Source organism: Emys orbicularis, chromosome 2, assembly GCF_028017835.1.
Source record: "Emys orbicularis isolate rEmyOrb1 chromosome 2, rEmyOrb1.hap1, whole genome shotgun sequence".
Classification (NCBI taxonomy): Eukaryota; Metazoa; Chordata; order Testudines; family Emydidae; genus Emys; species Emys orbicularis.
In genome coordinates this window covers 64,979,151-65,005,174 of record NC_088684.1, presented here as the reverse complement: position 1 = coordinate 65,005,174, position 26,024 = coordinate 64,979,151, and the positions used below count along the sequence as shown (strand labels likewise).

The 26,024-nt window shown below is 43.3% G+C and overlaps 1 protein-coding gene across 1 annotated transcript in view; it reads right to left on the bottom strand.

Moving 5' to 3' along the window:
* The window catches only part of ASPH (aspartate beta-hydroxylase), a 210,016-nt gene extending 185,282 nt beyond the window's left edge, over positions 1-24,734 (bottom strand). Inside the window, exon 1 of the mRNA XM_065400175.1 lies at positions 24,573-24,734. Within this exon, the coding sequence (XP_065256247.1) occupies positions 24,573-24,636 (64 nt within the window). The 5' untranslated portion in view covers positions 24,637-24,734. The remainder of the gene's footprint in view (positions 1-24,572) is intronic.
* Positions 24,735-26,024: the final 1,290 nt, after the last annotated feature.

Genomic DNA, 26,024 nt, shown 5'->3' with positions numbered 1-26,024 from the left:
AATCTGAAGCTGGTATTGCGTCATACATGATAGGAATTGCATCATGTTATTCCTAGAAGTCATGGATGATGCAATCATAACGAAGCTTACATCACTCTGCTGAACAAATTGCCCTATATCAGCTCTAGAAATCATACAGTGTCATGCTCTCTTATTTGTCAGTGTTTGGTTTTGCAAAGGGACACATTTCTGTTTAGCCAAAGTGAGCAGAGATGCCTCGTACTTGTGTGAACAGTGCAGATAACTTCTGCTATGTTTGTGGTGAAGTGACTTTTGCATCACAAAAGCGCAGTATAACCACTATGGTTAAGAAAGCCTATCACCTTTCTTTTGGCTGCAAAATTGGAGATCAGGACAAGAGGTGGGCCCCACACATATGCTGCAACACTTGTGCAACAAATCTTCGCCAGTGGTTGAACAGGAAAAGGAAATCTATGCCTTTTGCAGTGCCAATGATTTGGAGAGAGCCAACAGATCATACCAGCAATTGTTACTTCTGCATGGTGCCTCCAGTTGGGAAAGGTGCGTCAAAGAAGAAAAAGTGGACTGTGCATTATCCAAACATTCCATCAGCTATACGCCCAGTACCCCACGGAGAAGGACTGCCGATTCCTGATGCACCAGAATCATTCTCACTTGAGTCAGATGAGGAAGAGGAAGAGGATGAAACTTCTGGTCCTGAACCATCAATGTCACAGGACCCACATTTTCTCCCATCCTCCTCCTCTGAACCACACCTCATAACACAAGGTGAACTGAATGACCTTGTCAGGGATTTGGAACTACCCAAGAGTAAGGCAGAGCTGTTGGGCTCCAGACTACAGCAGTGGAATCTCCTGGCAGGTGATGTTAGGGTTTCCATGTTCTGTGACCGTCAAAAGGATCTTGTCCCATTCTTCTTCATGGAAGGTGATCTTGTAGCCTGCAACAACATCGATGGTGTGACGGCAGCCCTCAACATCATTCACGATCCAGATGAGTGGAGACTGTTCATTGATTCATTGAAGACGAGTCTTAACGCTGTTTTACTGCATAATGGCAATGTTTTGCCATCAATTCCAGTTGGTCATGCAGTCCATATGAAGGAAACCTATGACAACATGAAACAACTTTTGAGGTGCATAAACTATGAACAACATCAGTGGCAGCTTTGTGGCGATTTGAAGGTTGTTGCTCTCTTGCTTGGTCTGCAGACTGGATACACAAAGTACTGCCATTTTCTCTGCGAATGGGATAGTCATGCAAGAGATTCCCACTACATCAAGAAAGATTGGCCACTCCGACAGTCATTGGAGCCTGGGAGGAAAAGTGTTCAGCCTCCACCACTTGTTGAATCAAGGAAGATTTTGTTACCACCCTTACACATCAAGCTGGGTCTGATGAAGAACTTTGTCAAGGCCATTGACAAAACACAAGCAGCTTTCAAGTACCTCCGTGGAAAATTTGCAAGGTAAAGTGAAGCTAAGATAAAGAAAGGTGTCTTTGTTGGTCCTCAGATTCGTGAACTTCTTCGAGATGATGCATTTGACCATGCACTGCGTGGCAAGGAAAAGACGGCATGGAAAGCCTTCCAGTTAGCGGCAATAAATTTTCTCGGAAACAACAAGGCAGACAACAACTACAGGTTGTTGGTGGAAAACCTCCTCAAGGCATACAAAAGCCTTGATGCAACATGTCACTAAAGATACATTTTTTGCACTCTCATCTAGATTTTTTTCCACCGAACTGCGGAGCAGTGAGCAACGAGCACGGCGAGCGATTTCACCAGGACATTGCAACAATGGAGAAACGCTATCAGGGCAAATGGAGCCCATCAATGCTTGCAGACTATTGCTGGACAGTGACAAGAGATGCTCCATTTAATGAATACAAGAGACAAGCCAAGAAGCGCCGAGTAGACACTGAATAGGACTAAACTATGGACATAATAGTTTTTTGCCTCTTGTTTCATAATCAATTTTATTTATATAACCCTTTTGCTGATTTTTAAAGTGTTACATAAACAGGACAGGTGAAATATTATCATGTAAAGCAACCATAAACACATGAAAAGACCTAGGTTTACAATTTATGATTAAAACTCTATCTACACAATGTACATAGACGTAAAATGTAAAAACTTAAATATCTTAGAAACAGTAGCCAGTTGTTTTAATTGTCATATTTGAATTCAGCACATCAAAATACATAATAAATAGCACATTTTATCTCTGAAGCAGACGACTTCTCAAAAATTGTAGACCAGTGTTATCAATTCATATCTATAAGGAAGAGCTGTAAATCTTTCTGCCCATGAGGTCCAATCATTCAGAGTTCCTATCCTTGGGGGTGCACATGAACCTGCCCTGCTGGGCTCCATCATTCACTGCAGTTACACCTAGGAAATTTGAGGCCAGACAGCAGTAAAACTCCTCAAAACTCTGCATGGGAATGAAAGAGTGCTTTTCCATGCACTTAGTCGCAAGTGGTACTGAAGCCAACGTGCATCATTGATAGGGAAGGCAACTCTACCAATTTGTGGATGTTCTCTTGCAAGAATCCTACCTGGATACAGAGGGAAACAGCTACATGCTGCAATAGGTCTTGGTATGCCTCTAATACTGAAGGGAAGGACAAGAGAGGCAGCACAACATCATCTTAACCGCACCAAAGCTGGATTCTGTTCCAGAGCTCATGGATTCAGACGGGACAACTCTGGAGACTCTGCAGGGAGCAGCACTGCCATGCCTGGGCTTGTGGCAGATCGGTCATCTCTGCAAACCTGGCTGACAATCTCGCCTTCCAGAAACATGAAGAGTGGGACACCTGCGACTGAGGAGCATCCCACAGATTCTATGGAGGCCACTGATGTGGATATGGTATTGGTGGCCACTACACACCAGGCAAGGGACCTCCATCCTGACCACAAGATGCATGCCAATCCTGGTACCTGTAACGGTCCATCAATAACCCTCAATGCTGGTCAGGCGATAGAGAGCGGGAGGATGACAACCCCAATTCAGACACAGAGAAGTCTTGGGATCTCAGAGAGAGCGCGTAGCAGGTATGACTCATCCATCATCCAAAATGAGGCAGGAAGCAGTGCTGCTGATGGAAGTAGTACCATCAGTACTGAGTATGCTGATGTCGGAAGCAGCATTGGTCTTGAAGCGAACAGTGGTACCGGAGTGTCTGTGGTACCAATATTGATGATGGTGAAAGCACAGCAGCATTTGCGGTGACGACTGCAGCAAGGTTCCCCTGAGGAAGGGGAACATACCCAATAGTTCAGTGGCTTGTTCAATTCACGGGGCTATAGTTGATGCAGCCAGGCAAAGTCCTGAACCAAAGCGATCAGAACCAAAAGGCAGAAGAGGTGTGTAGCTATCCGGTAAACCACCAAACATGGAAACAGTTGGTACTGGCATGTCCCTCATCAGTACCAGGCATCCATTGAGTCCAGAAGCTGGAACAAGAGTCGGTAGTACAGGGTTTCTAACCTCCCTACTTGGTACCAGTGAAGGGTTAAAGGTACCCACAACACCCTGCACGCCAGCACCAACTCCATGCCCATCCATGCTTTTCTGGGGAGGCAGAAGAGTCACCCCAGGACCAAGAGGAGTCTTAATTGGGTCTTATGCAACCTTTTCCTCAACACAGTTGATGGAAAACAGCTCCTGTTTATTCAGAGAGGCACCTGCTCCAGAATGTGAAGCAGTAGCACTCTCAGAGCCCAAAGGTAATCTCCAAACCAAGGAGGGCTTTGGTACCGAAGCACGCCGCATGGCCTATCCAAGCAGGTGCTGCTTCAGATAAAGGTCCCGTGGCCACATGAGTCTGTTTCTTAAGCGATATGCAGATCACACTAAGCTCCTTCACATGGGCCTCGCCAAAACAGAGCAAGCACTGCACGTGGGGTTTGCTCCCCCAAACAAAACCCCAGTGAAGGCATCACCAAGGAAAACTACTACAATTAACACTACTCTAACACTGAGGGTACTACTAACTATACACAATGAGGGGGGGGGAGGAAACTGAACTAGTTGTGAGGTTTAGACCACAGAACTCCATCTCGAGTCACAAGCAGTAAAAAGGAACTGAGGGTGCATCAGGGTGGCGCTGCCTGATGGAGCCAGGAAAGGAATATGGCCATGAGGTGCAAGTGCCACCCCTCTACTTATAGGCAAATTTCTCCAGCTCTAGTGTGCTGGTCATGCACATGCCTAAGTGGAATACACAGCTGTATCTACTCAAAGTAGTAGTCATGATGTGTATCTGGTTGTATGTGGGTGGGGAGTAGGGCTGGTTGGAACCTGGAATTCCCCTTCAGCAGGAAATTCTGAAAATATTTTTTTTTAATTATTTCTGCATCAGAACAAAATCTCAAATCTTCCAATGGAATAGGAATTAAGAATTTTAAAAAATGCATATATCAAAATGAGGTTGAAGAGGATCGTTGAGCTGGCTGGAGACTCTGAAGCCCTGCTTTCAGGCTCCCCGACTTGGAGAGTGGAACCTAGAAGCCCTGACTGCTATGGCTGAAACAGGTCTCCAGGATTTCAGCTCTGTGGCAGCCCTCCAGGAAGGGCTGCCAAGAAACCTGCCTGGTTTCTATCAGAAGAGCTGACAAAACTGACACATTCCCGTAGACATTTTTCTACTCGCTCTAGTGATGTGGCTTCAGTCCTACGCTGGGGAAATAATTAAGATGCCATGGGAATGGATGTGATACAAGTACATAGACTAAATATAAAACGATACTGTAAGCATAGAGGTGTTCCTCATCTGAATGTAGAGGGTGCGCTGGGCACCTTAAATGGCAATTTCTAGTCACCAAGTATTTTAACTTTTCAATTTCTGATTAACACCATGATTCTTTGAGGGAAAGTATTTCCCTCCTTGTTCTATATTCACTTACTCTGTAGTGTACTTCCTATTATCATGTTTAGCTATATGTTCCAATTAAAAGTATGGGAGAGCAGCTAGCTGAGATGTTCTTTTGCTGGACTGAATTTCTTCCATGGTTTGAAAGAGTTACCTAAAATGAAAAGACATTCTAATGGCTACACTTCAATTATCCCTGTACTATTTTGCAATCATAAAAAATTATTAAGATCATGGAGACATTCAAGAAGTGTTCTAAAAGCTTTTGTCAAAATTTCTGAAGTTAGGAACTTCAAGTTTGGCACTTCATTAAAGCAATCTGATTCTCAAAAACGTTAAACACCTGAAGCTCTTACTGAGTTCAGCTAGTTACACAAATTAGAAGTCTAGATCTGGCTTCAAATGCCTCTACTTAGGCATCCAAACTTTTAAAATGACACCCTTAAGCATTCATCTGATCCATAATAAAAAGTGTATCACTTCTCTCCATTAGTCCTTAAAAGTTCATTTAGTAGAAAACAATTTCCATGAGCAGATTTTCCAACTACTGTCCACATCTTTTCACAGTACTAAGCATGGGAGATGGTATGGTAGATTTCTAACTAGTTGTGGACCATAATCATGCTAATTTTGAATAACTCGAATTCTGGTTAACTCAAAATTCCTTTCTTCTCCCCTCGAAGCAAATCACCATCCTATATTTAAAAGAGCACTTACCGTAAATACTCGTTCATAAGCTGAATATTTCTGGTAAAAAATTGATGCAAAGAGCAGGGGTTGGCTTTTAAACAGGTCTACACCAAAATTTGATGATTTTAAACTCTATGGAATCATTGAATTGAATATCTAATACATTGTCGGTTTACCTGGAGCATCTGCAGGCATGGAGCCCCTCAGCTCCCTGTGGCGCCACTACCCGCAGCTCCCATTGGCTGGGAATGGCAAACCGCGGCCACAGGGAGCTGAGGGGCTCCATGCCTGCAGACGCTCCAAGTAAACAAAATGTCCCGACCCGCCAGAGGCTTACCCTGACAGGCCGGGAGCAAAAGTTTTCCAACCCCTGAAATAGAGGGTCGGCTTATGAAAGGGTCATACAGTTTTTGCTATTTTTACCTTCCATTTTGGGGGGTCAGCTTATAAACGAACAGGCTAATGAACTAGTATATATGGTAGTTTATAACAAGACTTCACTCAATAACATTCTTAGAGTTTGGTATTAAACACTTGTCATAACTAGGTATCATGCGCCAACAGCACTATGCAGTAGTAAATAAGTTATACTGTGTACAAAAGCACAAGTTAGTATCTTTAATTGTGAACATTAAAAAACAAGTTTTAACAGTACAAATATTAGTGTCTCTCAAAGTTCAGCATATGTGTATCTGATCACTTCATATCGCAATGTTTTCAAGACAGTTCATACAGGTAAGATTTACTTTTCATTTCAAATGAAGTCACACAAAAAACTCTCCATGCAGGAAGTCAGTCCATATGATGCAGTGGGGGGGGGGGGGGGGGGGGGAAGGGGAGAAAGAGTCAACCACTGCATGCTCTCCACACAAATTACCAGTTTATGATCTTCATCAGGAAAGAACCACCTGGATAGAATCAGAACTTCACTGCATAAGTTCTCTACAATGAAGAATCCAATAAAAGAATTAGCTTCAAAACAGTTTTAACAAGGGCATTAAGCAGAGGTACCGTGTTTCCGTGCAGATTTTTAAAAACTGAAGCTTTTTTAAAAGACTGAACTATTCTTTTAGTGACAGTCTGTGTACAGAAGCTTTACTTTCAGTTTACAGAAACAGCAAGGGCAAATGGTCTCACTTAAACTGTCACTTCATAATATAAGCTTACACAAGTTTGTCTTGTAGCACTACTACTGTACATTACTTCAAAGTTTTATTGCAGCAATTGAATATTCAAAGATTCTGTACTTCACATCCTCAGATTTTCAAAGTTATGCCTGTATAATAAGGTGACTCACATTAGCTTCAATTTATGCAGTTAACCCTATACAACTTGACCTCCAGTCGTGCTCCAGGACCTACTTTTCATACCTTTTAATTCCTTTGTAAAAATCAAGGGGGTTTTTTGTTTGTTTGTTTCATTTTTGGGGAATGTGGGAAGAGCAAAGATGACCCATAGAAAGGGTGAAATAAAAAAAGGACTGTGCCCTAATTTGTTTTGCTAAGAAAGCTGCTTTAACTTTAGAAATTTAGTTTAGAAATTCAGATGCTGCCTACATTTTTTAAATCGCTGATGTGTACACCTGGAGAACTAACAGATACCAAACATGTGAAACCTGATTATGGCTCTGTATACATTATAGCTGGACCTGTAATTTAGTAGATAGTTATGACACAGTAAGTTTAATCAATTACACAGCTCAACGTACAGCAACTTTTCTGTCTGTCTTTGTCCAATATAACTTTATATATAAACCTAGCATCCTACCTGACCTTATTTTCAGGAGTCCATTCTGACACACTTAGGTAGTTATCCTGGAGTCACACAGCAGTAGGATACCCAGGAAATATGGGTACTTCTCCATTATGGATTTATTACTTAAACCCATAATCCCCTGCGTCAAGGATCAAATTTACCATTTTCCCTTCATTTCAGAATCATAGAATATCAGGGTTGGAAGAGACCTCAGGAGGTCATCTACTCCAACCCCCTGCTCAACGCAGGACCGACCCCAATTAAATCATCCCAGCCAGGGCTTGGTCAAGCTGGGCCTTAAAAACCGTGGCACTGCAGAATGCTGGACATTCTACATTACCACTAACTGGTTAATGGCATTGGTGCCTTTGCACCTAGCAGCAGCATAAGTCATTGTGTAACAGGATATTAACTAATTAATACCTATTTGACTCAAACACATGACAAACATGTGGAAGAAAAGCTGCATCGAAGATCCATAATTTCCCCGATCACCAAATATGCTTCTCCACTGAGGACCTGAAGAACTTCTGCCTTACTGGGAAGACAAAATGTGATATTCTGGATACTTCTAGAAACAAACTAACTTTTCAAAAGTTATGTAGAGTGCTGATAAATGCTGTTTTCATTTTATCTAAGATTAATTAGACTGACTAATGTGGAAAAAGTTATTGCCTATAACAAAGATCCTGTCTTCATTATGGAGGCTACAGCAAATGTGACATCCCACATTGAGGGTCCTTGAAATAGCAAAATGGATCTTCCTTAAGGAGCAGTTCCAGATGGTGTAGCAGTAAGGATAAAAGACAAGAAGTAAAGTTTCATCCACCCCGCACTTCCATTAAACAAATTGTCTGTATGACTAATTATTGCTAGAGAAACTAGATAGGTTTTATTGGACCAACTTCTGTTGGTGGACAGTACAAACTTTTGAGCAACGCAAAGCTGCTCTTCTTAAGAATGTGACATCCCATGTCTACTTCAGAAGAAAGCAGATCATTAATGATCTGGAGGATGGTGTGGACTGCACTCTCAGCAAGTTTGCAGATGACACTAAACTGGGAGGAGTGGTATATACCCTGGAGGGTAGGGATAGGATGCAGAGGGACCTAAACAAATTAGAGGATTGGGACAAAAGAAACCTGATGAGGTTCAACAAGGACAAGTGCAGAGTCCTGCACTTAGGACGGAAGAATCCCATTCACTGTTACAGACTAGGGACCGAATGGCTAGGCAGCAGTTCTGCAGAAAAGGACATAGGAGGTGCAATGGATGAGAAGCTGGATATGAGTCAGTGTGCCCTTGTTGCCAAGAAGGCTAACGGCATTTTGGGCTGTATAAGTAGGGGCATTGCCAGCAGATCGAGGGACGTGATCATTCCCCTCTATTTGACATTGGTGAGGCCTCATCTGGAGTACTGTGTCCAGTTTTGGGCCCCACACTACAAGAAGGATGTGGAAAAATTGGAAAGAGACCAGCGGAGGGCAACAAAAATGATTAGGGGGCTGGAGCACATGACTTATGAGGAGAGGCTGAGGGAACTGGGATTGTTTAGTCTGCAGAAGAGAAGAATGAGGGGGGATTTGATAGCTGCTTCCAACTACCTGAAAGGGGGTTCCAAAGAGGATGGATCTAGACTGTTCTCAGTGATACCTGATGACAGAACAAGGAGTAATGGTCTCAAGTTGCAGTGGGGGAGGTTTAGGTTGTATATTAGGAAAACCTTTTTCACTAGGAGGGTGGTGAAGCACTGCAATGGGTTACCTAGGGAGGTGGTGGAATCTCCTTCCTTAGAGGTTTTTAAGGTCAGGCTTGACAAAGCCCTGGCTGGGATGATTTAGTTGGGAATTGGTCCTGCTTTGAGCACGGGGTTGGACTAGATGACCTCCTGAGGTCCCTTCCAACCCTGATATTCTATGATTCTATTCTGCACTAGCATCCCACTGAGTGTCAGTATTGAATAAGTGTCCACACATGGAGCTAATGCAAAGTACTTATTGTGCAATAGCTACTTCACCTTGTAGACAAGCTCTTACTTTCAACAAATCTGAGAATTTTTAAACCAATCATCTAAAAGTATCTGACTACCTTAATTCTTCTCCACACACACCATTAAAACTCATCCTCGTAAAAAGGACTTGGACTTGAAACAGCAGCATTTGAAGTATAAGAAATTTTGCTCTAGAACAGGGGTTCTCAAACTTCATTTCATGGCGACCCCCTTCTGACAACAAAAATTACTACACAACCCCAGGAGGGGGGATTGAAGCCTGAGCCTGCCCGAGTCCCGCCACTTAACCCAAGCCCCACTACTCTGGGCCGGGAGGCCAAAACCAAATGCCAAGGGCTTCAGCCCCAGGCAGGGGGCCTGTAACCTGAGCCCTGCCGCTCAGGGCTGAAGCCCTCGAGCGTGGTGCGGCTCAGGCTTCAGCCCCAGGCCCCAACAAGTTTAAGACAGCCCTAGCAACCCCATTAAAATGGGGTCGTGACCCATTTGAGTGTCCTGACCCATAGTTTGACAACTGCTGCTCTAGAAAAATCAGGACAATTTCCTTCATTTTCATTACAGTAAGCCAAGTAATAAAACAACTGGCTCATTTTTAAAGTGCACAAGCTAGAGTTTATTAAGTCTGGCCTCAAATTGAATTTGGTACAGTGCCACAAAGTTGGATATTAGTAGTTTCATGCATGATATTACTTAAGATAGGACCAAATGGATTTTTAGGAAAAAAAGATAATGGAAAGTTATATGCCTAGTTAACCCTTTTCCCCCTTATGTTTTTCCTCTATATTTTCTGTATTTCCTCCCATCCTGCCCCCATATCATTCTCGTATCGAAAACTAGTCTTTCAGAGAGATATTAGTATGGCAGTATAACTTATGCACTTTGAAATAATTAAATAACTACCACCAAACCCTCTACTTCGTGACTGAAAGTGACTTGAGTTGCTTTACTAGTAACGGGGCAGAAGAGCTTCCCAGCAGGAGATCGGCTAGTCTGTGACAGCAGCACCTTCAGCCCAACTCCCTGCTCATCAGTTAAAGTACCAGTTGGAGAAATGGGCTTCATTTCCTGATGCTCCCTAGAGTCTATTCTGGGTAAGAGACTTAACAGGAGATTTATGAAAGTTATTCCGTTACCACTAACAACATGTCAGAATGCCTAAAAAAATTACATCTGACTGAAGAGTACCTGGGTTAAGTTGAACCCCTGGAAAGACCAAAGTAATGCTTATTGGCCAATAAAAATGCTTTGAAGAACTTTGAGACATCACAGAAGGCAGAGCAAATGTGTGTCAGTTTCACTTTTTTAGGGGAGGTGGCGGGGGGGGGGGGCGGTGTTTGGAGCACTAAAAATGCTGAAGAAACCTAAATGCTTCATTTTAAAAAAAGTGAATATTCTGAATCAAAATGGTTCATTTAGAAACGTCCTTCAATTAAAAAAATGTATTAAAAAGTGCTTTTTCTTACTTAGATTCACAAAAACATCAAAAAAATAGTTTTGGGTCAACACAAAACAACTTCTTTAAAAATGTTCAGAGTTGCCTGTGAATCAAAAAATCATGTATTTGTACAGCTCTATTCAGGATCCTTTGAAACTCCACACTAAGCTTAGATAACCAGGTAGCATCAGTGTTTAAAAAGAACTTTTTTATCTCCAGGTCACTAGGAAACTTCACTCTTTCCCCCTAGATGAGAAGCAAGCCACAATGATCCATGCACGTGTCCTCTTCACGCTGTAATTCACTTGTGTCTGAAGCTGAAATGTGAAGACAATGCAAAGGTTCCAAATGTGGTTGCCCAACTCCTCCATAATCTAGGCCAGTGGCACGTGTACCCCCAGGGGTACATCAACTCATCTAGCATTTGCCTAGTTTTACAACAGCCTACATAAAAAGCTCTAGCGAAGTGAGTACAAACTAAAATTTCATACAGATATTGACTTGTTTACACTGTTCTATATACTATACACTGAAACATAAGTACAATATTTATATTCCAATTGATTTTATAATTATATGATATAAATGAGAAAGTAAGCAATTCTTCAGTAATAGTTTGCTGTGACACTTGTGTATTTTTGTGTCTCATTTTGTAAGCAAGTAGTTTTTAAGTGAGGTGTAACTTGGGGTACACAAGACAAATCAGACTTCTGAAAGGGGTAGAGTTGTCTGGAAAGATTGAGAGCCAGTGATCTAGGCTTCCAAGAGAACTCAAGAATCATGCTCAAGTCCCTCTGCTGGCTCTCAGTCAGTTTCAAATTGTAATTAGAGGCCTTGGGTCCTAATCTACAAAGCAATTATTGGATGTGGTTTTTGGAAAGCGCTGAGAGTATGTTTATCAGAATGATTAAGGGATGAAAGGAACTATTTTGTAGGTGGCTGGCAACGTTCCTGCCTGAGTTGTTTAAGTACTGAAATAATAAAATAATAATGGATCAAACAGAAGCTATATGAAGGACAGAATTTCTATTTATGACCTGCCAAAATAGTTGTGCTCCTCTGGAACAATTCAAAGACCAGGATGAAGTATGAGAGCTGGGGACAGAGCATTCTCAGTTGACAGGTTTCAGAGTTGTAGCCATGTTAGTCTGTATCAGCAAAAAGAACGAGGAGTACTTGTGGCACCTTAGAGACGAACACATTTATTTGAGCATAAATAAATCCTCAATTGAAAGGATCTGTCTATGGAATATCTACAGCTTGGGCAAATCCAGTCTGACTGTGACAGAGTGCTGAGAACAAGCAACTGAACCAGCACTCTGATCACTGTAAATCCAATTAGTTCCCTCAGAGAGGGCCTGAGGGAAGAAATGACTAATTACTAGATCAGCCTGGGCTGGGGGAGCTAATTAGCCCATTAACTGCAAGAGTAGAAAAGGAGTACAGGAAGGACAGTATTAAGGAGAAAAACTTTAATGCAATGGGTACAGCTGCTTGGTTACTTCCCAATTTCATAGCTGTTTGTGGATCCTCTACATTTATTAGTTCTACGTTCTTATGCCACACCCATCACTGCACTATCTATTAAGTAAGAACAAGATGAGCTCTCTCTTCTCCATTTCATAGGGAGTTTTGTTTTTTAATATCTGGTTTTGGTGCAGTTACTGGGGGAAGTTAGACTGAAGTGAGTTCTACACTTTGTTCTGAAGGCACAGAAGTTCATGGTTATTTCAATATCTTTCAGGTGAGAGTTCCAGTCATGGGCTAGTTGCTGAGAAAGCTCCATCTCTTAGACACACAAATTCCACAGTTTAGGTTGACAGTTCATTTTTTTCCAATTGGTCACAGGTGACCCAGGCAGCAGTTTGAGAGAGAGCCTCTGACGGGCTCTTCAATAACCTGGAACAATCTCATGGATTCAAAGAGGAGGTCTGAAATATGGAATCTGATACCATATACAAGAAGCCAAAGAAGAGAAGCAAACATTGTGGTGGTGATGTACTCTGCATCTGCAAATCTGACTAGCTGCTTAAAAAAAAGGAAAAGAAAAGAAAGCAAGAAAAAACATCAAGTTTATTCTGAAGTAGAATGTATTAAAGTAATAAAGCCTACAGGTCACGGATGTGTGGTGACACTGCAGTCACTAACCTGCAAGATGATGAGGAGCAGTTTCTGCTCTAAACTGTTCTGGCTATTTTGCAGTATAGTTTGCTCACCCTCCACTTCTGGTGTCCTCTGTAAATTTGATCTTGAACTGTAAATTTGATTAAAAATTAACCCCAAAGAACGACATGAAGCAGCCATCCATGGTGAGTCCATAGAGGCCTGTTATGTGAGGAGTTTTATTATTTTGCTTTCTGCTTTAAAATCTTTGGACAGAAATCCTCGAACGCTAAAAGTCATACACTGGAGTATAGGTAGCAGAAACAATCAGACCATTATCACTGCGACAAGCTGCTCCACAAATCACATAGACATTACTAGCCACTGGTAAAGCAAAGTCACTGACTTTCAGAACCAGGCAGAACATGTCAGCATCAGCCAGACGAGTTACAATCTATCTTTTTGGATAAATTGGTTTAGAAAGGCAATGTTAGCAACAAGAAGAAAGTCAAGGAAAGTGTGGGCCCCTTACTGAATGAGGGAGGCAACCTAGTGACAGAGGATGTGGAAAAAGCTAATGTACTCAATGCTTTTTTTGCCTCTGTCTTCACAAACAAGGTCAGCTCCCAAACTGCTGGACTGGGCAGCACAGTATGGGGAGGAGGTGACTAGCCCTCCGTGGAGAAAGAAGTGGTTCGGGACTATTTAGAAAAACTGGATGAGCACAAATCCATGGGGCCGGATGCGCTGCATCCGAGGGTGCTAAAGGAGTTGGCGGATGTGATTGCGGAGCCATTGGCCATCATCTTTGAAAACTCACGGCGATCGGGGGAGGTCCTGGATGACTGGAAAAAGGCTAATGTAGTGCCCATCTTTAAAAAAAGGGAAGAAGGAGGATCCGGGGAACTACAGGCCAGTCAGCCTCACCTCAGTCCCTGGAAACATCATGGAGCAGGTCCTTAAGGAATCAATTCTGAAACACTTAGAGAAGAGGAAAGTGATCAGGAACAGTCAGCATGGATTCACCAAGGGGAAGTCGTGCCTGACTAAACTAATTGCCTTCTATGAGGAGATAACTGGCTCTGTGGATGAGGGGAAAGCAGTGGATGTGTTATTCCTTGACTTTAGCAAAGCTTTTGATACCGTCTCCCACAGTATTCTTGCCGCCAAGTTAAAGAAGTATGGGCTGGATGAATGGACTGTAAGGTGGATAGAAAGCTGGCTAGATCGTCGGGCTCAATGGGTAGTGATCAATGGCTCCATGTCTAGTTGGAAGCCGGTTTCAAGCGGAGTGCCCCAAGGGTCGGTCCTGGGGCCGGTTTTGTTTAATATCTTTATTAATGATCTGGAGGATGGTGTGGACTGCACTCTCAGCAAGTTTGCAGATGACACTAAACTGGGAGGCATGGTAGATACGCTGGAGGGTAGGGATCAGATACAGAGGGACCTAGACAAATTGGAGGATTGGGCCAAAAGAAACCTGATGAGGTTCAACAAGGACAAGTGCAGAGTCCTGCACTTAGGACGGAAGAATCCTATGCACTGCTACAGACTAGGGACCGAATGGCTAGGTAGCAGTTCTGCAGAAAAGGACCTAGGGGTCACAGTGGACGAGAAGCTGGATATGAGTCAACAGTGTGCTCTTGTTGCCAAGAAGGCTAATGGCATTTTGGGCTGTATAAGTAGGGGCATTGCCAGCAGATCGAGGGACGTGATCGTTGCCCTTTATGCGACATTGGTGAGGCCTCATCTGGAGTACTGTGTCCAGTTTTGGGCCCCACACTACAAGGAGGATTTGGAAATATTGGAAAGAGTCCAGCGGAGGGCAACAAAAATTATTAGGGGTCTGGAGCACATGACTTATGAGGAGAGGCTGAGGGAACTGGGATTGTTTAGTCTCCAGAAGAGAAGAATGAGGGGGGATTTGATAGCTGCTTTCAACTACCTGAGAGGGGGGTTCCAAAGAGGATGGAGCTCGGCTGTTCTCAGTGGTGGCAGATGACAGAACAAGGAGCAATGGTCTCAAGTTGCAGTGGGGGAGGTCTAGGTTGGATATTAGGAAACACTATTTCACGAGAAGGGTGGTAAAGCACTGGAATGCGTTACCTAGGGAGGTGGTGGAATCTCCTTCCTTGGAGGTTTTTAAGGTCCGGCTTGACAAAGCCCTGGCTGGGATGATTTAGTTGGGAATTGGTCCTGCTTTGAGCAGGGGGTTGGACTAGATGACCTCCTGAGGTCCCTTCCAACCCTGATATTCTATGATTCTATGTTGAAAATCAAAAAGCATATTTGGTAGTTTAAGCTTACCTGCACCAAACCCAACTATTTTGATCAATTAGTAGTGTTAAAAATATAGCTAGAGGCCCACATTAAGTGGCAATTTCATCAGAGGCCCAGCTAGTAGCTTGTTAATGCAGTATCCATCTCTTCACTCTCAAGTATTTGCAGAATTTAAAACTGATGTTTCAAAACTCCCATAATGCAGTTTGGTATCATGGAAAGGCCTGAGTAGTTCAACTAGTAAAGTACAAATAGTAAGTATTCTGTCATGGTCATGTAACATCCATCTAAAAAGTGCTAAGAAAGCAAAATAAGATCTGCATATTTTGGAATAACTGCTACTGGAAATTGTGAAGAAGAGATTTCATCTTGACCTAAAAGTGAAATTAAAGAACTGAACTGATTTAATTTAATAGTACAATTAATTCTGGCACATCAACATTTAGAAATGGGGTGAGGCACATTGGGACTTTAGACCAGTCCAAAACACTTACATAGCACTAACTTTACAGAGTTCTTAAAAAATATCCCTTCCTGCAAGAATTTACAATTTAAAGTAGACAAAGGAAAGTGTAGAGGGATCGAAATAGGGAAAGAGGGGATGCAGTATAGGAGTTTAAGTCAGTGATATAAAGTAAGCCAACAAAGCAGGCGTCAGGAGGGATTTCAAGGAGGAATGAGTGAGGATGCTTAAAGAAAAGGAGGATGCCATTCCAGAAGCAGGGAGCAGAGTGAAAGAGCATTTAGATGAGATTAGGAGGAGGAAATGAGGGGAAAAGGGTGAGCAGAGCACAACTGAGATCAAGGGGCTAAGCCAGATAAGATGTAGGCAGGGGCAGACCTGCACAAAGCACTGGAGGAGAGGACAAGGAGTTTGACGGAAGAGCAAGTCAAAGGCACTGGAAAAATTCAGCTTCTTCGAAGACCTTGGAGATAACAGGGAAGGGAATTGAGGCAGAGAGAAACCGGACTTGTTTGCACAGTTTTGTACCACTTTATTGCCAGTTTCAAATAGATATAATTAAGGTAGTACGTCATACTAATATGGATGCAGCTGAACTAGTATTACTCCTGGAGGAATTCTGTGCCAAAAAATTAAAAATTCTGCAAAAATCTGCATATTTTATTTATCAAAACAACACAACATAATCACACCAGTTTCAATTATTTTTGGTAATTTATTTCAAAATACCTGTCAGTATTCTGTCTGTAACAATACAGACAACAAAAAAGATTCAGGAGATGTTTTTTGACAAATAGATTCCTTACTAGGCATATAATGCAGAACTCTGAGTAATAATTTATTTAAACTACAATAAAGAACCGTATTTCCCACACCCCTCAGAAGTAATGCAAAGGCTTGGGGAGATGGGGGTAACGGAGGAGCTGAGGAAAAGGGAAGGAGCCTAGAACTTGGAGGGTTGTTGAACATGGGTGGGAAAAGTATGTAATCCCCCATGCAAACCCTGGCTGACCCCTAGCCTCTCCCATTAATCAGGCACATCTGCCCCTGTCCCCATGTATCCCTGCAACCTCACATGTCCTTGAACCCCCGGTCCTTATGTGTCCCTCCACCCCCACACAGACGCCCACACAGACACCCACTCCCCTCCACCCCATGTGGCCCTGCATCCCCTCCCCCTGTCCCCATGTGTCTGTGCCCCCACTCAGCCACTCCCCTGTCCATATGTGGCGCTGCACCTCCACTCCCATTCAGCTCCTGCCCCAGTCTTTCCTCCCCCAGTAGCCTGTATGAGCCCCTAGCTGACCCCCCAGCAGCCCCATGCTGTCTGTCTCCCCATAGCCCCTGTCTCCTGACGTGGCCCAACAGGCGCTGTGAACAAGGCAGGCTCTTTCTCTTCTCTACCCGGCCGGAAGCTGCTACTCTGTTCTATCGCCACAGTGCCCTCTGGTGGGCAAAAGGCAGAACTGCAGCAACTTTCAGGCAGAAGCTTTTTTCTGCGCAAAAAAAATTAAAAATGTGCAGCTCATTAATTATGCATGCACACAGTGGAGCAGAATTCCCCCAGGAGTATAGTATGAAGGTGCTTCTCTTAGGATAGCTTAGTCCCATAAATTTAGGGGGGGGAAGCTGTACCAGTACAAGGCACCTTTATACTGGTATAACTGCAGCCACACGAAAAGTTGTACTGATTTAATATTGTTTGGTTAAAAGAGACATGCAATCATACCCTAACCAAAATAGTTAAAACAGCACAAAAAACTGTATAGATCAGGACTTCTTCAAGATAAGCATGAATGCAGATAGGAAAGAGAAGAGGAGAGCAATTGATAAGGAGGAAATGAAGAGGGATTATGGCAAATTAGGAGGATGAGAGTAATAACTGAGTTGATAAATCACAGTGTTTGAGATAGAGAGAAGCATGGAGACCTCAGAAAAACACAGGAGGACAATGAGAACATAAGAACTGCCATACTGGGTAAGACAAATGGCCCATCTAAACCCAATATCCGGTCTTTGATAGTGGCCTGTATGAGCTTCAGGGAAGTGCACAGATCAGGGCAGTTAGAGTGATCTACTCCTCTTCCCATCCCAGCTTTCAGCAGTCAGAGGTTTAGGATGGTTCCTGACAATCTTGAGTAATAGCCATTGATGGACCTATTATCCATGAATTTATCTAGTTTGTTTTTTTTAAAACCCAGTTATAGTTTTATCTATGACAACATCCCATGGCAACAAGTTCCACAGGTTAATTGTGCATAGTGTGAAAAAGTACTTCCTCGTGTTTCTATTAAACCTGCTTTTAATTTCACTTGGTGACCCCTGATATTTGTATTGTGGGAAAGGGTAAACAACACTTGTCTATTCACTTTTTTGGCAACATTCGTGATTTTATAGACCTCTATTATATCATCCCTTAGTCATCTCTTGTCTAAGGCGAACAGGCCTAATCTTTTTAAGTCTCTCCTCCTATGGGAGCCATACCATACCACTGGTCATCTTTGTTTCCTTTCTCTGAACCTTGTCCTTTTTGAGATGAGGCAACCAGACCTGTACACAGTATTCAAGATGTGGGCATACCATAGATTTGCATAGTGGGATGATGATATTTTCTCTCATTTTCTATCCCTTTCTTAATAGTTCCTAAGAGTCTGCTAGCATTTTTGACCACTGCTGCACACTGAGATGAAGTTTTCAAAAGATTACACACAGTGACTCCAAGATCTCTTTCTTGAGTAGTAACAGCTAATTCAGACCCCATCATTATGTATGTGTAGCTGGGATTATTTTCCCAATGTACATTACTTTGCATTTATCAACATTGAATTTCACCTGTCATTTAGTTGCCCAGTCACTCACTTTTGTGAGATCCCTCTGTAACTGTACCTTAAATAATTTTGTATCATCTGCAAACTTTGCCACTTCACTGTTCACTCCCTTTTCCAGATCATTAACGAATATGTTGAACCCACAGGTCTCAGAACAGATGCTTGTGAGACCCTGCTGTTTACCTCTATCCATTGTGAAAATTGAATTTTTATTCCTACCCTTTGTTTCCTCCCTTTTAACCAGTTATTGATCCACGACAGGACCCCTGTTATCCCTTGACTACTTAGTTTCTTTAAGAGTGTTTGGTGAGGAATCTTGTAGAAGGCTTTCTAAAAGTCCAAGTACACTATATCAACTGGATCACCCTTGTCCACATTTGTTGACACCCTCAAAGAATTCTAATTGATTGGGGAGGCATGGCTTTCCTTTACCAAAGCCACATTGACTCTTTCGCAACATATTGTGTTTCTCTGTGTGTCTGATAATTCTGTTCTTTACTACAGTTTATACCAGTTTGCCTGGTACTGAAATTAGGCTCACCAACCTCTAATAGCCAGGATCACCTCTGGAGCCCTTTTTAAAAGTCAGTGTTACATTAGCTACCTTCCAGTCATTTGGTACAGAGCCTTGCTTCAGCAACAGTTTACATACTACAGGTTGTAGTTCTGCAATAAGAGATAAAATTAAAGAGAAGATAAAGGTCTCCTGCTGGACCCAATTTTGCCTTTAAAAGAACTTTGCAGGGTCCTAGAGAAAGAGAGAGAGGACAGAACTAATCACTCCACTACTCCAAAGTAACTGGAGAATCCTCCTCGGATCTTCAGAGGACTATTGAAAGGCAGATGATTGAACATCCACACACAAATAAATAGGTCTCTCTTGTCCAAGCGCATCATTTGCTATGAGAAAGGGGAGTAGCTCCCCCCACCCCTAGAGTTGGTCACCCCAAAACTTTTCATAACTCCTTGCCAGCTGATGCTCAAGTGTCTCCTCCAGGCCTGTAGGGGGAAGGGGATCCTAATCACCACACTGTCAACGTCATCCCCTCTGCCTCCAGATGGACGGGAAGCAGCCACAACCTAGAAAACAGCTGAGTACAGAGTGAGCCAGGCCCAAATCCCTGCCCTGGGCCAGCCATCATTGAGAGAGACTCTCCTGTCCACCACTGCCTCCCACCCCCACCTACACATTCTCCAGGATAGGACTGAAATGCTACCTCCTCACCCTCCTCCAAGATGGAACCACCCATTAACCTCCCCACAAACAGCAACCCCCAGAATTTTTGCAACAGGATATCTCTAATCTTATCTAATATACTTAAATTGTAAGTAACTTGGTGCAGACACTGTCTTTTGTTGTGTGTGTGCGCGCAGTGCATAGCAAAATGGAGCACCAATCTCTCATTGGGGAGTCTGGGTTCTACTGTATACACATACTAAACAAAGTTTTATAAAGCATATATACACTGAAATGTGAAGGGTTTAAGCCAGCCACCAACTGACATGGGTTAGAAAGATACTTCCCAGGTTATATGTAACTGGCCATTAGGGAGGTTCTTGAACCTTTTTCCTAAAGCCACTGTCACACACAGGATACTGGAATAAATGGAATATTGTTCTGATAATTAGGACAACAGTTATAATTCAGGGAAAGCTGCAAATGTTTGATAAGGAATTTTTTTTTTTTTTTTAAATAAAGTATCTAACAGGATACTCACAAATAGACACTTGAATTTTTCTGCTCTGAGATACAGTAGGCCTATTATATGTACCACAAACCCTCAATACGTACATTCTGACATAATGAAAATGCTAACCTTTACAGCAAATCTTCTATATCTAATGCATTTCACTACTGAAGTGCATCGCTAATACAAAAGTTTTTATAACAAGTGGCATTTTCTTTTGGATATGGCAAAAATCATTCTTAATAAAAAAGTTATAACTACAGTATGTCTTCCTTTCAATTTCAAGGTCAAAGCTTTCTAATTCACTTACATATACAATGTGACTTGATAATATCTATAGGGATAGTGTCATACTACTATTAATGTTGAGTTAGACTTCTATTCGGTTTCACAATGTAGAAGTTAGCGAGCCCAAAACAATTTGAAGTTATCAGTTACATATCCAAGACAACATTTTGTTTTATACACTAAGTTACTGGCTGTATTTAAATATATAACAGAGTACAAAGTCTCTCAGCTATTAAGAGCAAAATTAAGTCTTGCTCTAGTGGAAGTTTGTATGGAATACTACCAGCATATGTTTGTACCAACTTTCAGAAACACAAGAATAGTTGTAGGGAAAAAAATTGGGGGGAAAGCCACAGTAATTTCTCAGTGTAAGAAACATAACATTCAATTACTTCATAGTAAGATCTGAAGCAGTCAGTAACGACCCGTACACTCCAATGGCAATTCCAAAATGTACACTGACAAAGAAACTCACTTAATGAATACCTTGTAAAACAAATCAACCTCAGATTAATTTACATAAACCTCTTAATCCCCTACTTGTTTCCTATCCTCTGCCCCATACCATGTAACTATATTGCAGGGATGGCCAAACTGTGGCTCACAAGCCCCACGTGGCTCTTTTACCATTGAAGTGCAGCTTGCAGAGCCTCCCACGCCCCTCCCCATTCTCCACCCACCAGACTGGGGGCAGCGGGGAGCTTGGGATATCTGCCTTGCAGCAGGGTGGTGGAGTAGGGGCTTCTGCAGGAGGAGGGCTGAAGCCCAGACACTTCCGCAGGTGCACCCCTGCTCTCCAACTTCTGAAGATTGTTATATGCGGCTCGGAGAGTCAGTAAATCTGGCCACCCCCTGCTATATTGCTTCTCAAACTTCATTTAAGTTCCTCAGGGCAGTCACTGTCTCTCTTCTTAAAGCATCATGCACAATGATGCTTTATACAAATGTTAAATAGCTAGATTTAAATCATGAATTAACACCCTATACGTAAAACTTGGAAATACACCTTGTCCCTCTTCAAAAGGCATGCATTTCTCAATGGGTCCCCTGGCAATGACGACTAGTTAGTAGTGGGAAATAAGACACTGTTTTGTTTGTTTTAAGGTAGTAAAAGCTGCTCCATTCTGTTCCAGGAGAGATTAAGCCCCAAAACTGCTTGGGGTAAGGTCTGCCCTGACTTCCACCCCAATGCACTGAATTAGAAACTTGCACCATGCTAACCTATGTAAGTGTCACTTTTCAGCAAGATCACCACCAACAATTGTAGGCAACTCAAATTGTAAATATTTATGAAAGAAAAAACACATTACAACTACGTTAAAAGATACTTTAACATCTGAATTTTCAGAATGGTAAAATGAATAAAATGGGTAGAGTTTTATTTGTAGTCTTAAAAGCACATGCTATTTAAAGTCAATTCTAAATTGTGGTTTAAACTTCAAAGTCTATACCAATTTCAACTTCTGTTTAACAATTTCAGGAACTCAGACTGTTTCAGATTTCATCTACTTGTGAGACTAATGCCAAATGGTCAGTCAGACCTTGGTACCTAAACATAGGTTCCTAAATAAATGTCCTGATGTTCAACAGTACTGCAGTTCCTACTGACTTCATTGGCTCCACTGTCCATGGGCAATGCTAGGTGGGAAGCCAAGTCTTCCTCCATTAGCTGCTGAGAAAAGGAAGGATAGCTGGAATCTCTCCCAGGGGCTGCCCCAAACCAGAGGGCTCTATCTTTCATACCCTCATGTTACAAATGTCAGCTTTATTTCCACACCACTTCACACCTCTCTTTTCTGGGAGCTGGAGTGAGGAGCTTTCTCTCACTCTGTCTCCAAAGAGACCTAGTTGCTAATGCAATGTAAGGAGTCTCCACGTTCATTCCTGTTGAGCAGCTACTGTCCAGTGCCTGCCTCTGCTACTTCTTGGTTTTCTCAAGCAGCAGCAAGAAACTGACCTGAGACTTGTCATTTACACAGAGTTCTGATTAGGAGTAGTCAAAAGTGACAATACTTTGGTCATATAGAATATCAGGGTTGGAAGGGACCTCAGGAGGTCATTTAATCCAACCCCCTGCTCAAAGTAGGACCAATCCCCAGACAGATTTTTGCCCCCGATTCCTAAATGGCCCCCTCAAGGATTAAACTCACAACTCTGGGTTTAGCAGGCCAATGCGCCAACCACTGAGCTATCCTTCCTCCCCAATCATTTACTCTGCTTCATCTTGGGACTGTGCTGCCCATTTAGGCAGCCCCGCTTCTGTTTACACTGTTCACAACTGGAAGGTTCCCTGTGCAAGCAAAGAGGCCAGACCTTTTTAAAATAAAAGGACAGATTTTGCAGAGGTCAAAAATTTTGTTAAAGCTAATGTTAAAATTATATAATACACAGGTTGCGAAAAGAGTGTTTGTACATCTGGGTACAGTGCTTAGATTATCCACAAATACAAAGTTTGCTGAAAAACCTCTTAAAATACATATAGTACATAATCTGCAATAACCCAAACTGAAGTAAATTTGATGATACAGTTTAGATATTGGAATCCGAATACTCAGGTACATCACTCATGGAAAGTTATACAGAAAGTTGGTTGTTGAAAGCAAATATAGGAATGAGTGTAGATTGCCCCTCAGTAATTGAGGATTTAGGATGGGTTGTCCCTTTGTAGATATAATCCATCAGAGAAATATTTTAGTTACTTTCCGATTTTGCTTCTCATCGGCACTGTACGTTCCTGGGAAAGGTTCTTACTCATCATGGGTAAGTGGATTTTTCAAACTTGATCAAGAGGTTTTACTTTGTTTAATTTGAAATATTAAGTATTATCTATGTTGGAGTTCTCTGCAGCATTCAAGATTCTATATGGGATGCGCACTGTGAGCTCTACTAGTACTATGCACATGTGTGATATCACATACATGAAATGCATGGTCCACATCACATCTGTGCCAGTGATGTTAAATGAAACTGAGAAATTAAAATTCCAGAGAGCTAACAATGTACAGGCAGAAAGCTTGTTCACTGTAAAGCTAAAGAGATCAGACCCTTACAATCTGTACAGTTATACAACTGCCAGAAAGGAGTTCATGTACTTTCACCAGACAAGTACTTTCCATCCATTGAGATCAGCTTTGGTGCGTTACAGTTTACTGTAAACATTTATTACTTTACTTCTATGATTAGGTTCGTTGACCCAGTTACAAGTTGTTCATATGTTTTACTCTCTGAAAATAAGTCTTCCTTTATATCTGCATTTCTCATACTGCATTTACATTTAAGTAAGAAGCCTACATATTAATAATGAGTTTTCAAAGGTGGTTGCCTCAAATCCAAATCTCAAATCCAAATTTGGACAGCTGACTAAAAGCAGTCTGATTTTAAAAAGGTGCCAAACTGACATATTTTCCACTGACTGCAATGCTCGGCACCTTTTTAAAAATCAGACTGCTTTTTATAGGGGAATTTAAGACACACATGGATTTACAAGCCTCTCTTAGACAACCAAGTTTATAATTACTGGCCTAAGCACACCTAGGGATACGTCTAGCTCTAACTCATTATTAATCCTCTGTAATTTGGAATCTCTCTGTTTGCTCAGCCAGACTCTAAGCTTTTCCTCCACTTCAACTCTAGCAAAAAGGGGAATAAATGAAATTTGAGTAACAGATTTAAACCATCTGTTCCTACCTCCCCGCCCTCCAAGAGCTGAGCTGACACGTAAACACAAGGAGGAGGCTGAAGGTGACCAGGCAGCTAGAGGGAGGCAGACACACACCCGCTGCCGGGCGCTTCCCCACACCCACTGCCCCGCCTTCACCTCCTGACCCGCAGGGATCCCCGCAGGAGCCCGGTGTGCTCAAGAACTCAAGAACGCGGCAACTTCGAAAATGCAGCAGGCGGCCCCCTCCCGCGGGGCACCAGGGGCCCCGGGACACTCGTCCCCCCGGAAACAAGGGGCCGAGACTGCTGCAAAGCGCCTCTCCTACAGGCACCCAGTGCGGAACTGGCAGCCGATTGGCTCGACGGGCCCCGCCACCGGGGAGCGGAACCCCCTTGCCCGGCGCGCCCCGTCGGCTCCGCCCCAGCTTGTCGCACGATCCCAGCCCCTGCGCGGGAGGGGGGCACCTGGCGGGCCGGGCCTGCCCCAGCGCCGCTCGCGGGCAGCACTGACCTTTCCTGGCCCCCTGGCTGGGGCTGCTGCCGGCGCCTTTGGAGGGGTTCCTGCGCGGAGCCATGTCACCGTCTGTCAGGGAGTGGAGGGGGAGGAGCGGGCTCCCAGGGCCTGAGCGAGGACACAGCAGTGGCTGCTGCCTGACCCTGCGTGTGTAGCAGCTGCAGCCAAAGGACCCGCCCCGGATACCGACTGACATCCACCTCCGCCAATCCTAGCGCTCTCCTCGGCATGGGCGGGGCATCACTTGTGTCTTATTGGTGTAGACACGAGGACTGGGCGGGACACGTTGCGCTTTTCTCCCCTCCCCTCCCCGAAACCAGCCGCTTGGAACGTGGCAACATGGAGCGAGCGCTCTCGCGAGGATTCAGCTTCCGACCCAGTGGGAGAAGCGCGCGCTGTCAGCGAGGGGCACGTGGGCGGGACTGCTTGGAGGGGCGGTGGGCTGCAGGCCTGGCGTGGCCGCTTGTGGCTGTGCTCAGTGTAGGGTTGTTTAGCCAGGGCTTGCGGCGTTACCCTGATCTCAGCTGCATGCTCACCTACTTGGGTTGCTGAGTGATCCCCTGTGCCTCAGTTTCTCTACTTATAGGAAAGGGACAGTGCTCCTTTATCTGTGCAAAAAGCAGCTTGCAGTCATGACATAAGAAGTATTAGAACTGGCTAATGCTGTCTGCTACTGTACACCCAGGTGTGGTGTACACTACAGAGTTAGGTCCATACAAAGTAGCTTACATTGAACTAACTAAGGAAGTAGCTACGCTTAAATTTTGCTCTTGCTGACGTAATTGCCCCAGTACTCTGACTTAATAACTCTACCTCCACGAGTGGCATGGAGTCAAGGTCGATGTAGTTAGGTTGACACAGTGTCAGTGTAGACATTGTGTTGCTTAAGTCCAGGGCTGTAACCAGGGTGGGGTAAGTGGGGCAGTTACTCAGGGCGCAAAGCCGTGGGGGAGGAAAAGTGGGGCAGGAAAATGATGAAAAAAATGGTAGGGGGGTCTAAATATGCTTGCTTACCCTGGGTGCTAAAATGCTTACTTGCTGTTACTGACTTTCACAAGCTGCCCCATGCTGATAGTGCAACTGACACAAATGCTCCTGGTGAGGATACTCACCGCTGACACAAGAAGCAAAGTGTAGATATGCACAAGCAATGTAATTGCTGCTGCAGCTATATACCGACATAAGTTGACTTAAGTTTTTAGTGTCTCATAACCCCCTCCCCGCTGAGGATGTGCAAGTGGTAGGAGTTTGTGCTACTGGAGCAGGAGACTAAAATGCCATTCCTTGTGCCACTGGCAAGGATATGCAGCATAGTGAAGATCCGGGCAACGGCCATAGATGTGTGACAGTATTAGTTCTTACTTCACAGTGGGGACCTGGAGTATAGAGGCTCCTTTTTCACAGATGTACTCGGAAAGTAATTAGCTTTCCTTTGATCTGTCACTTTTT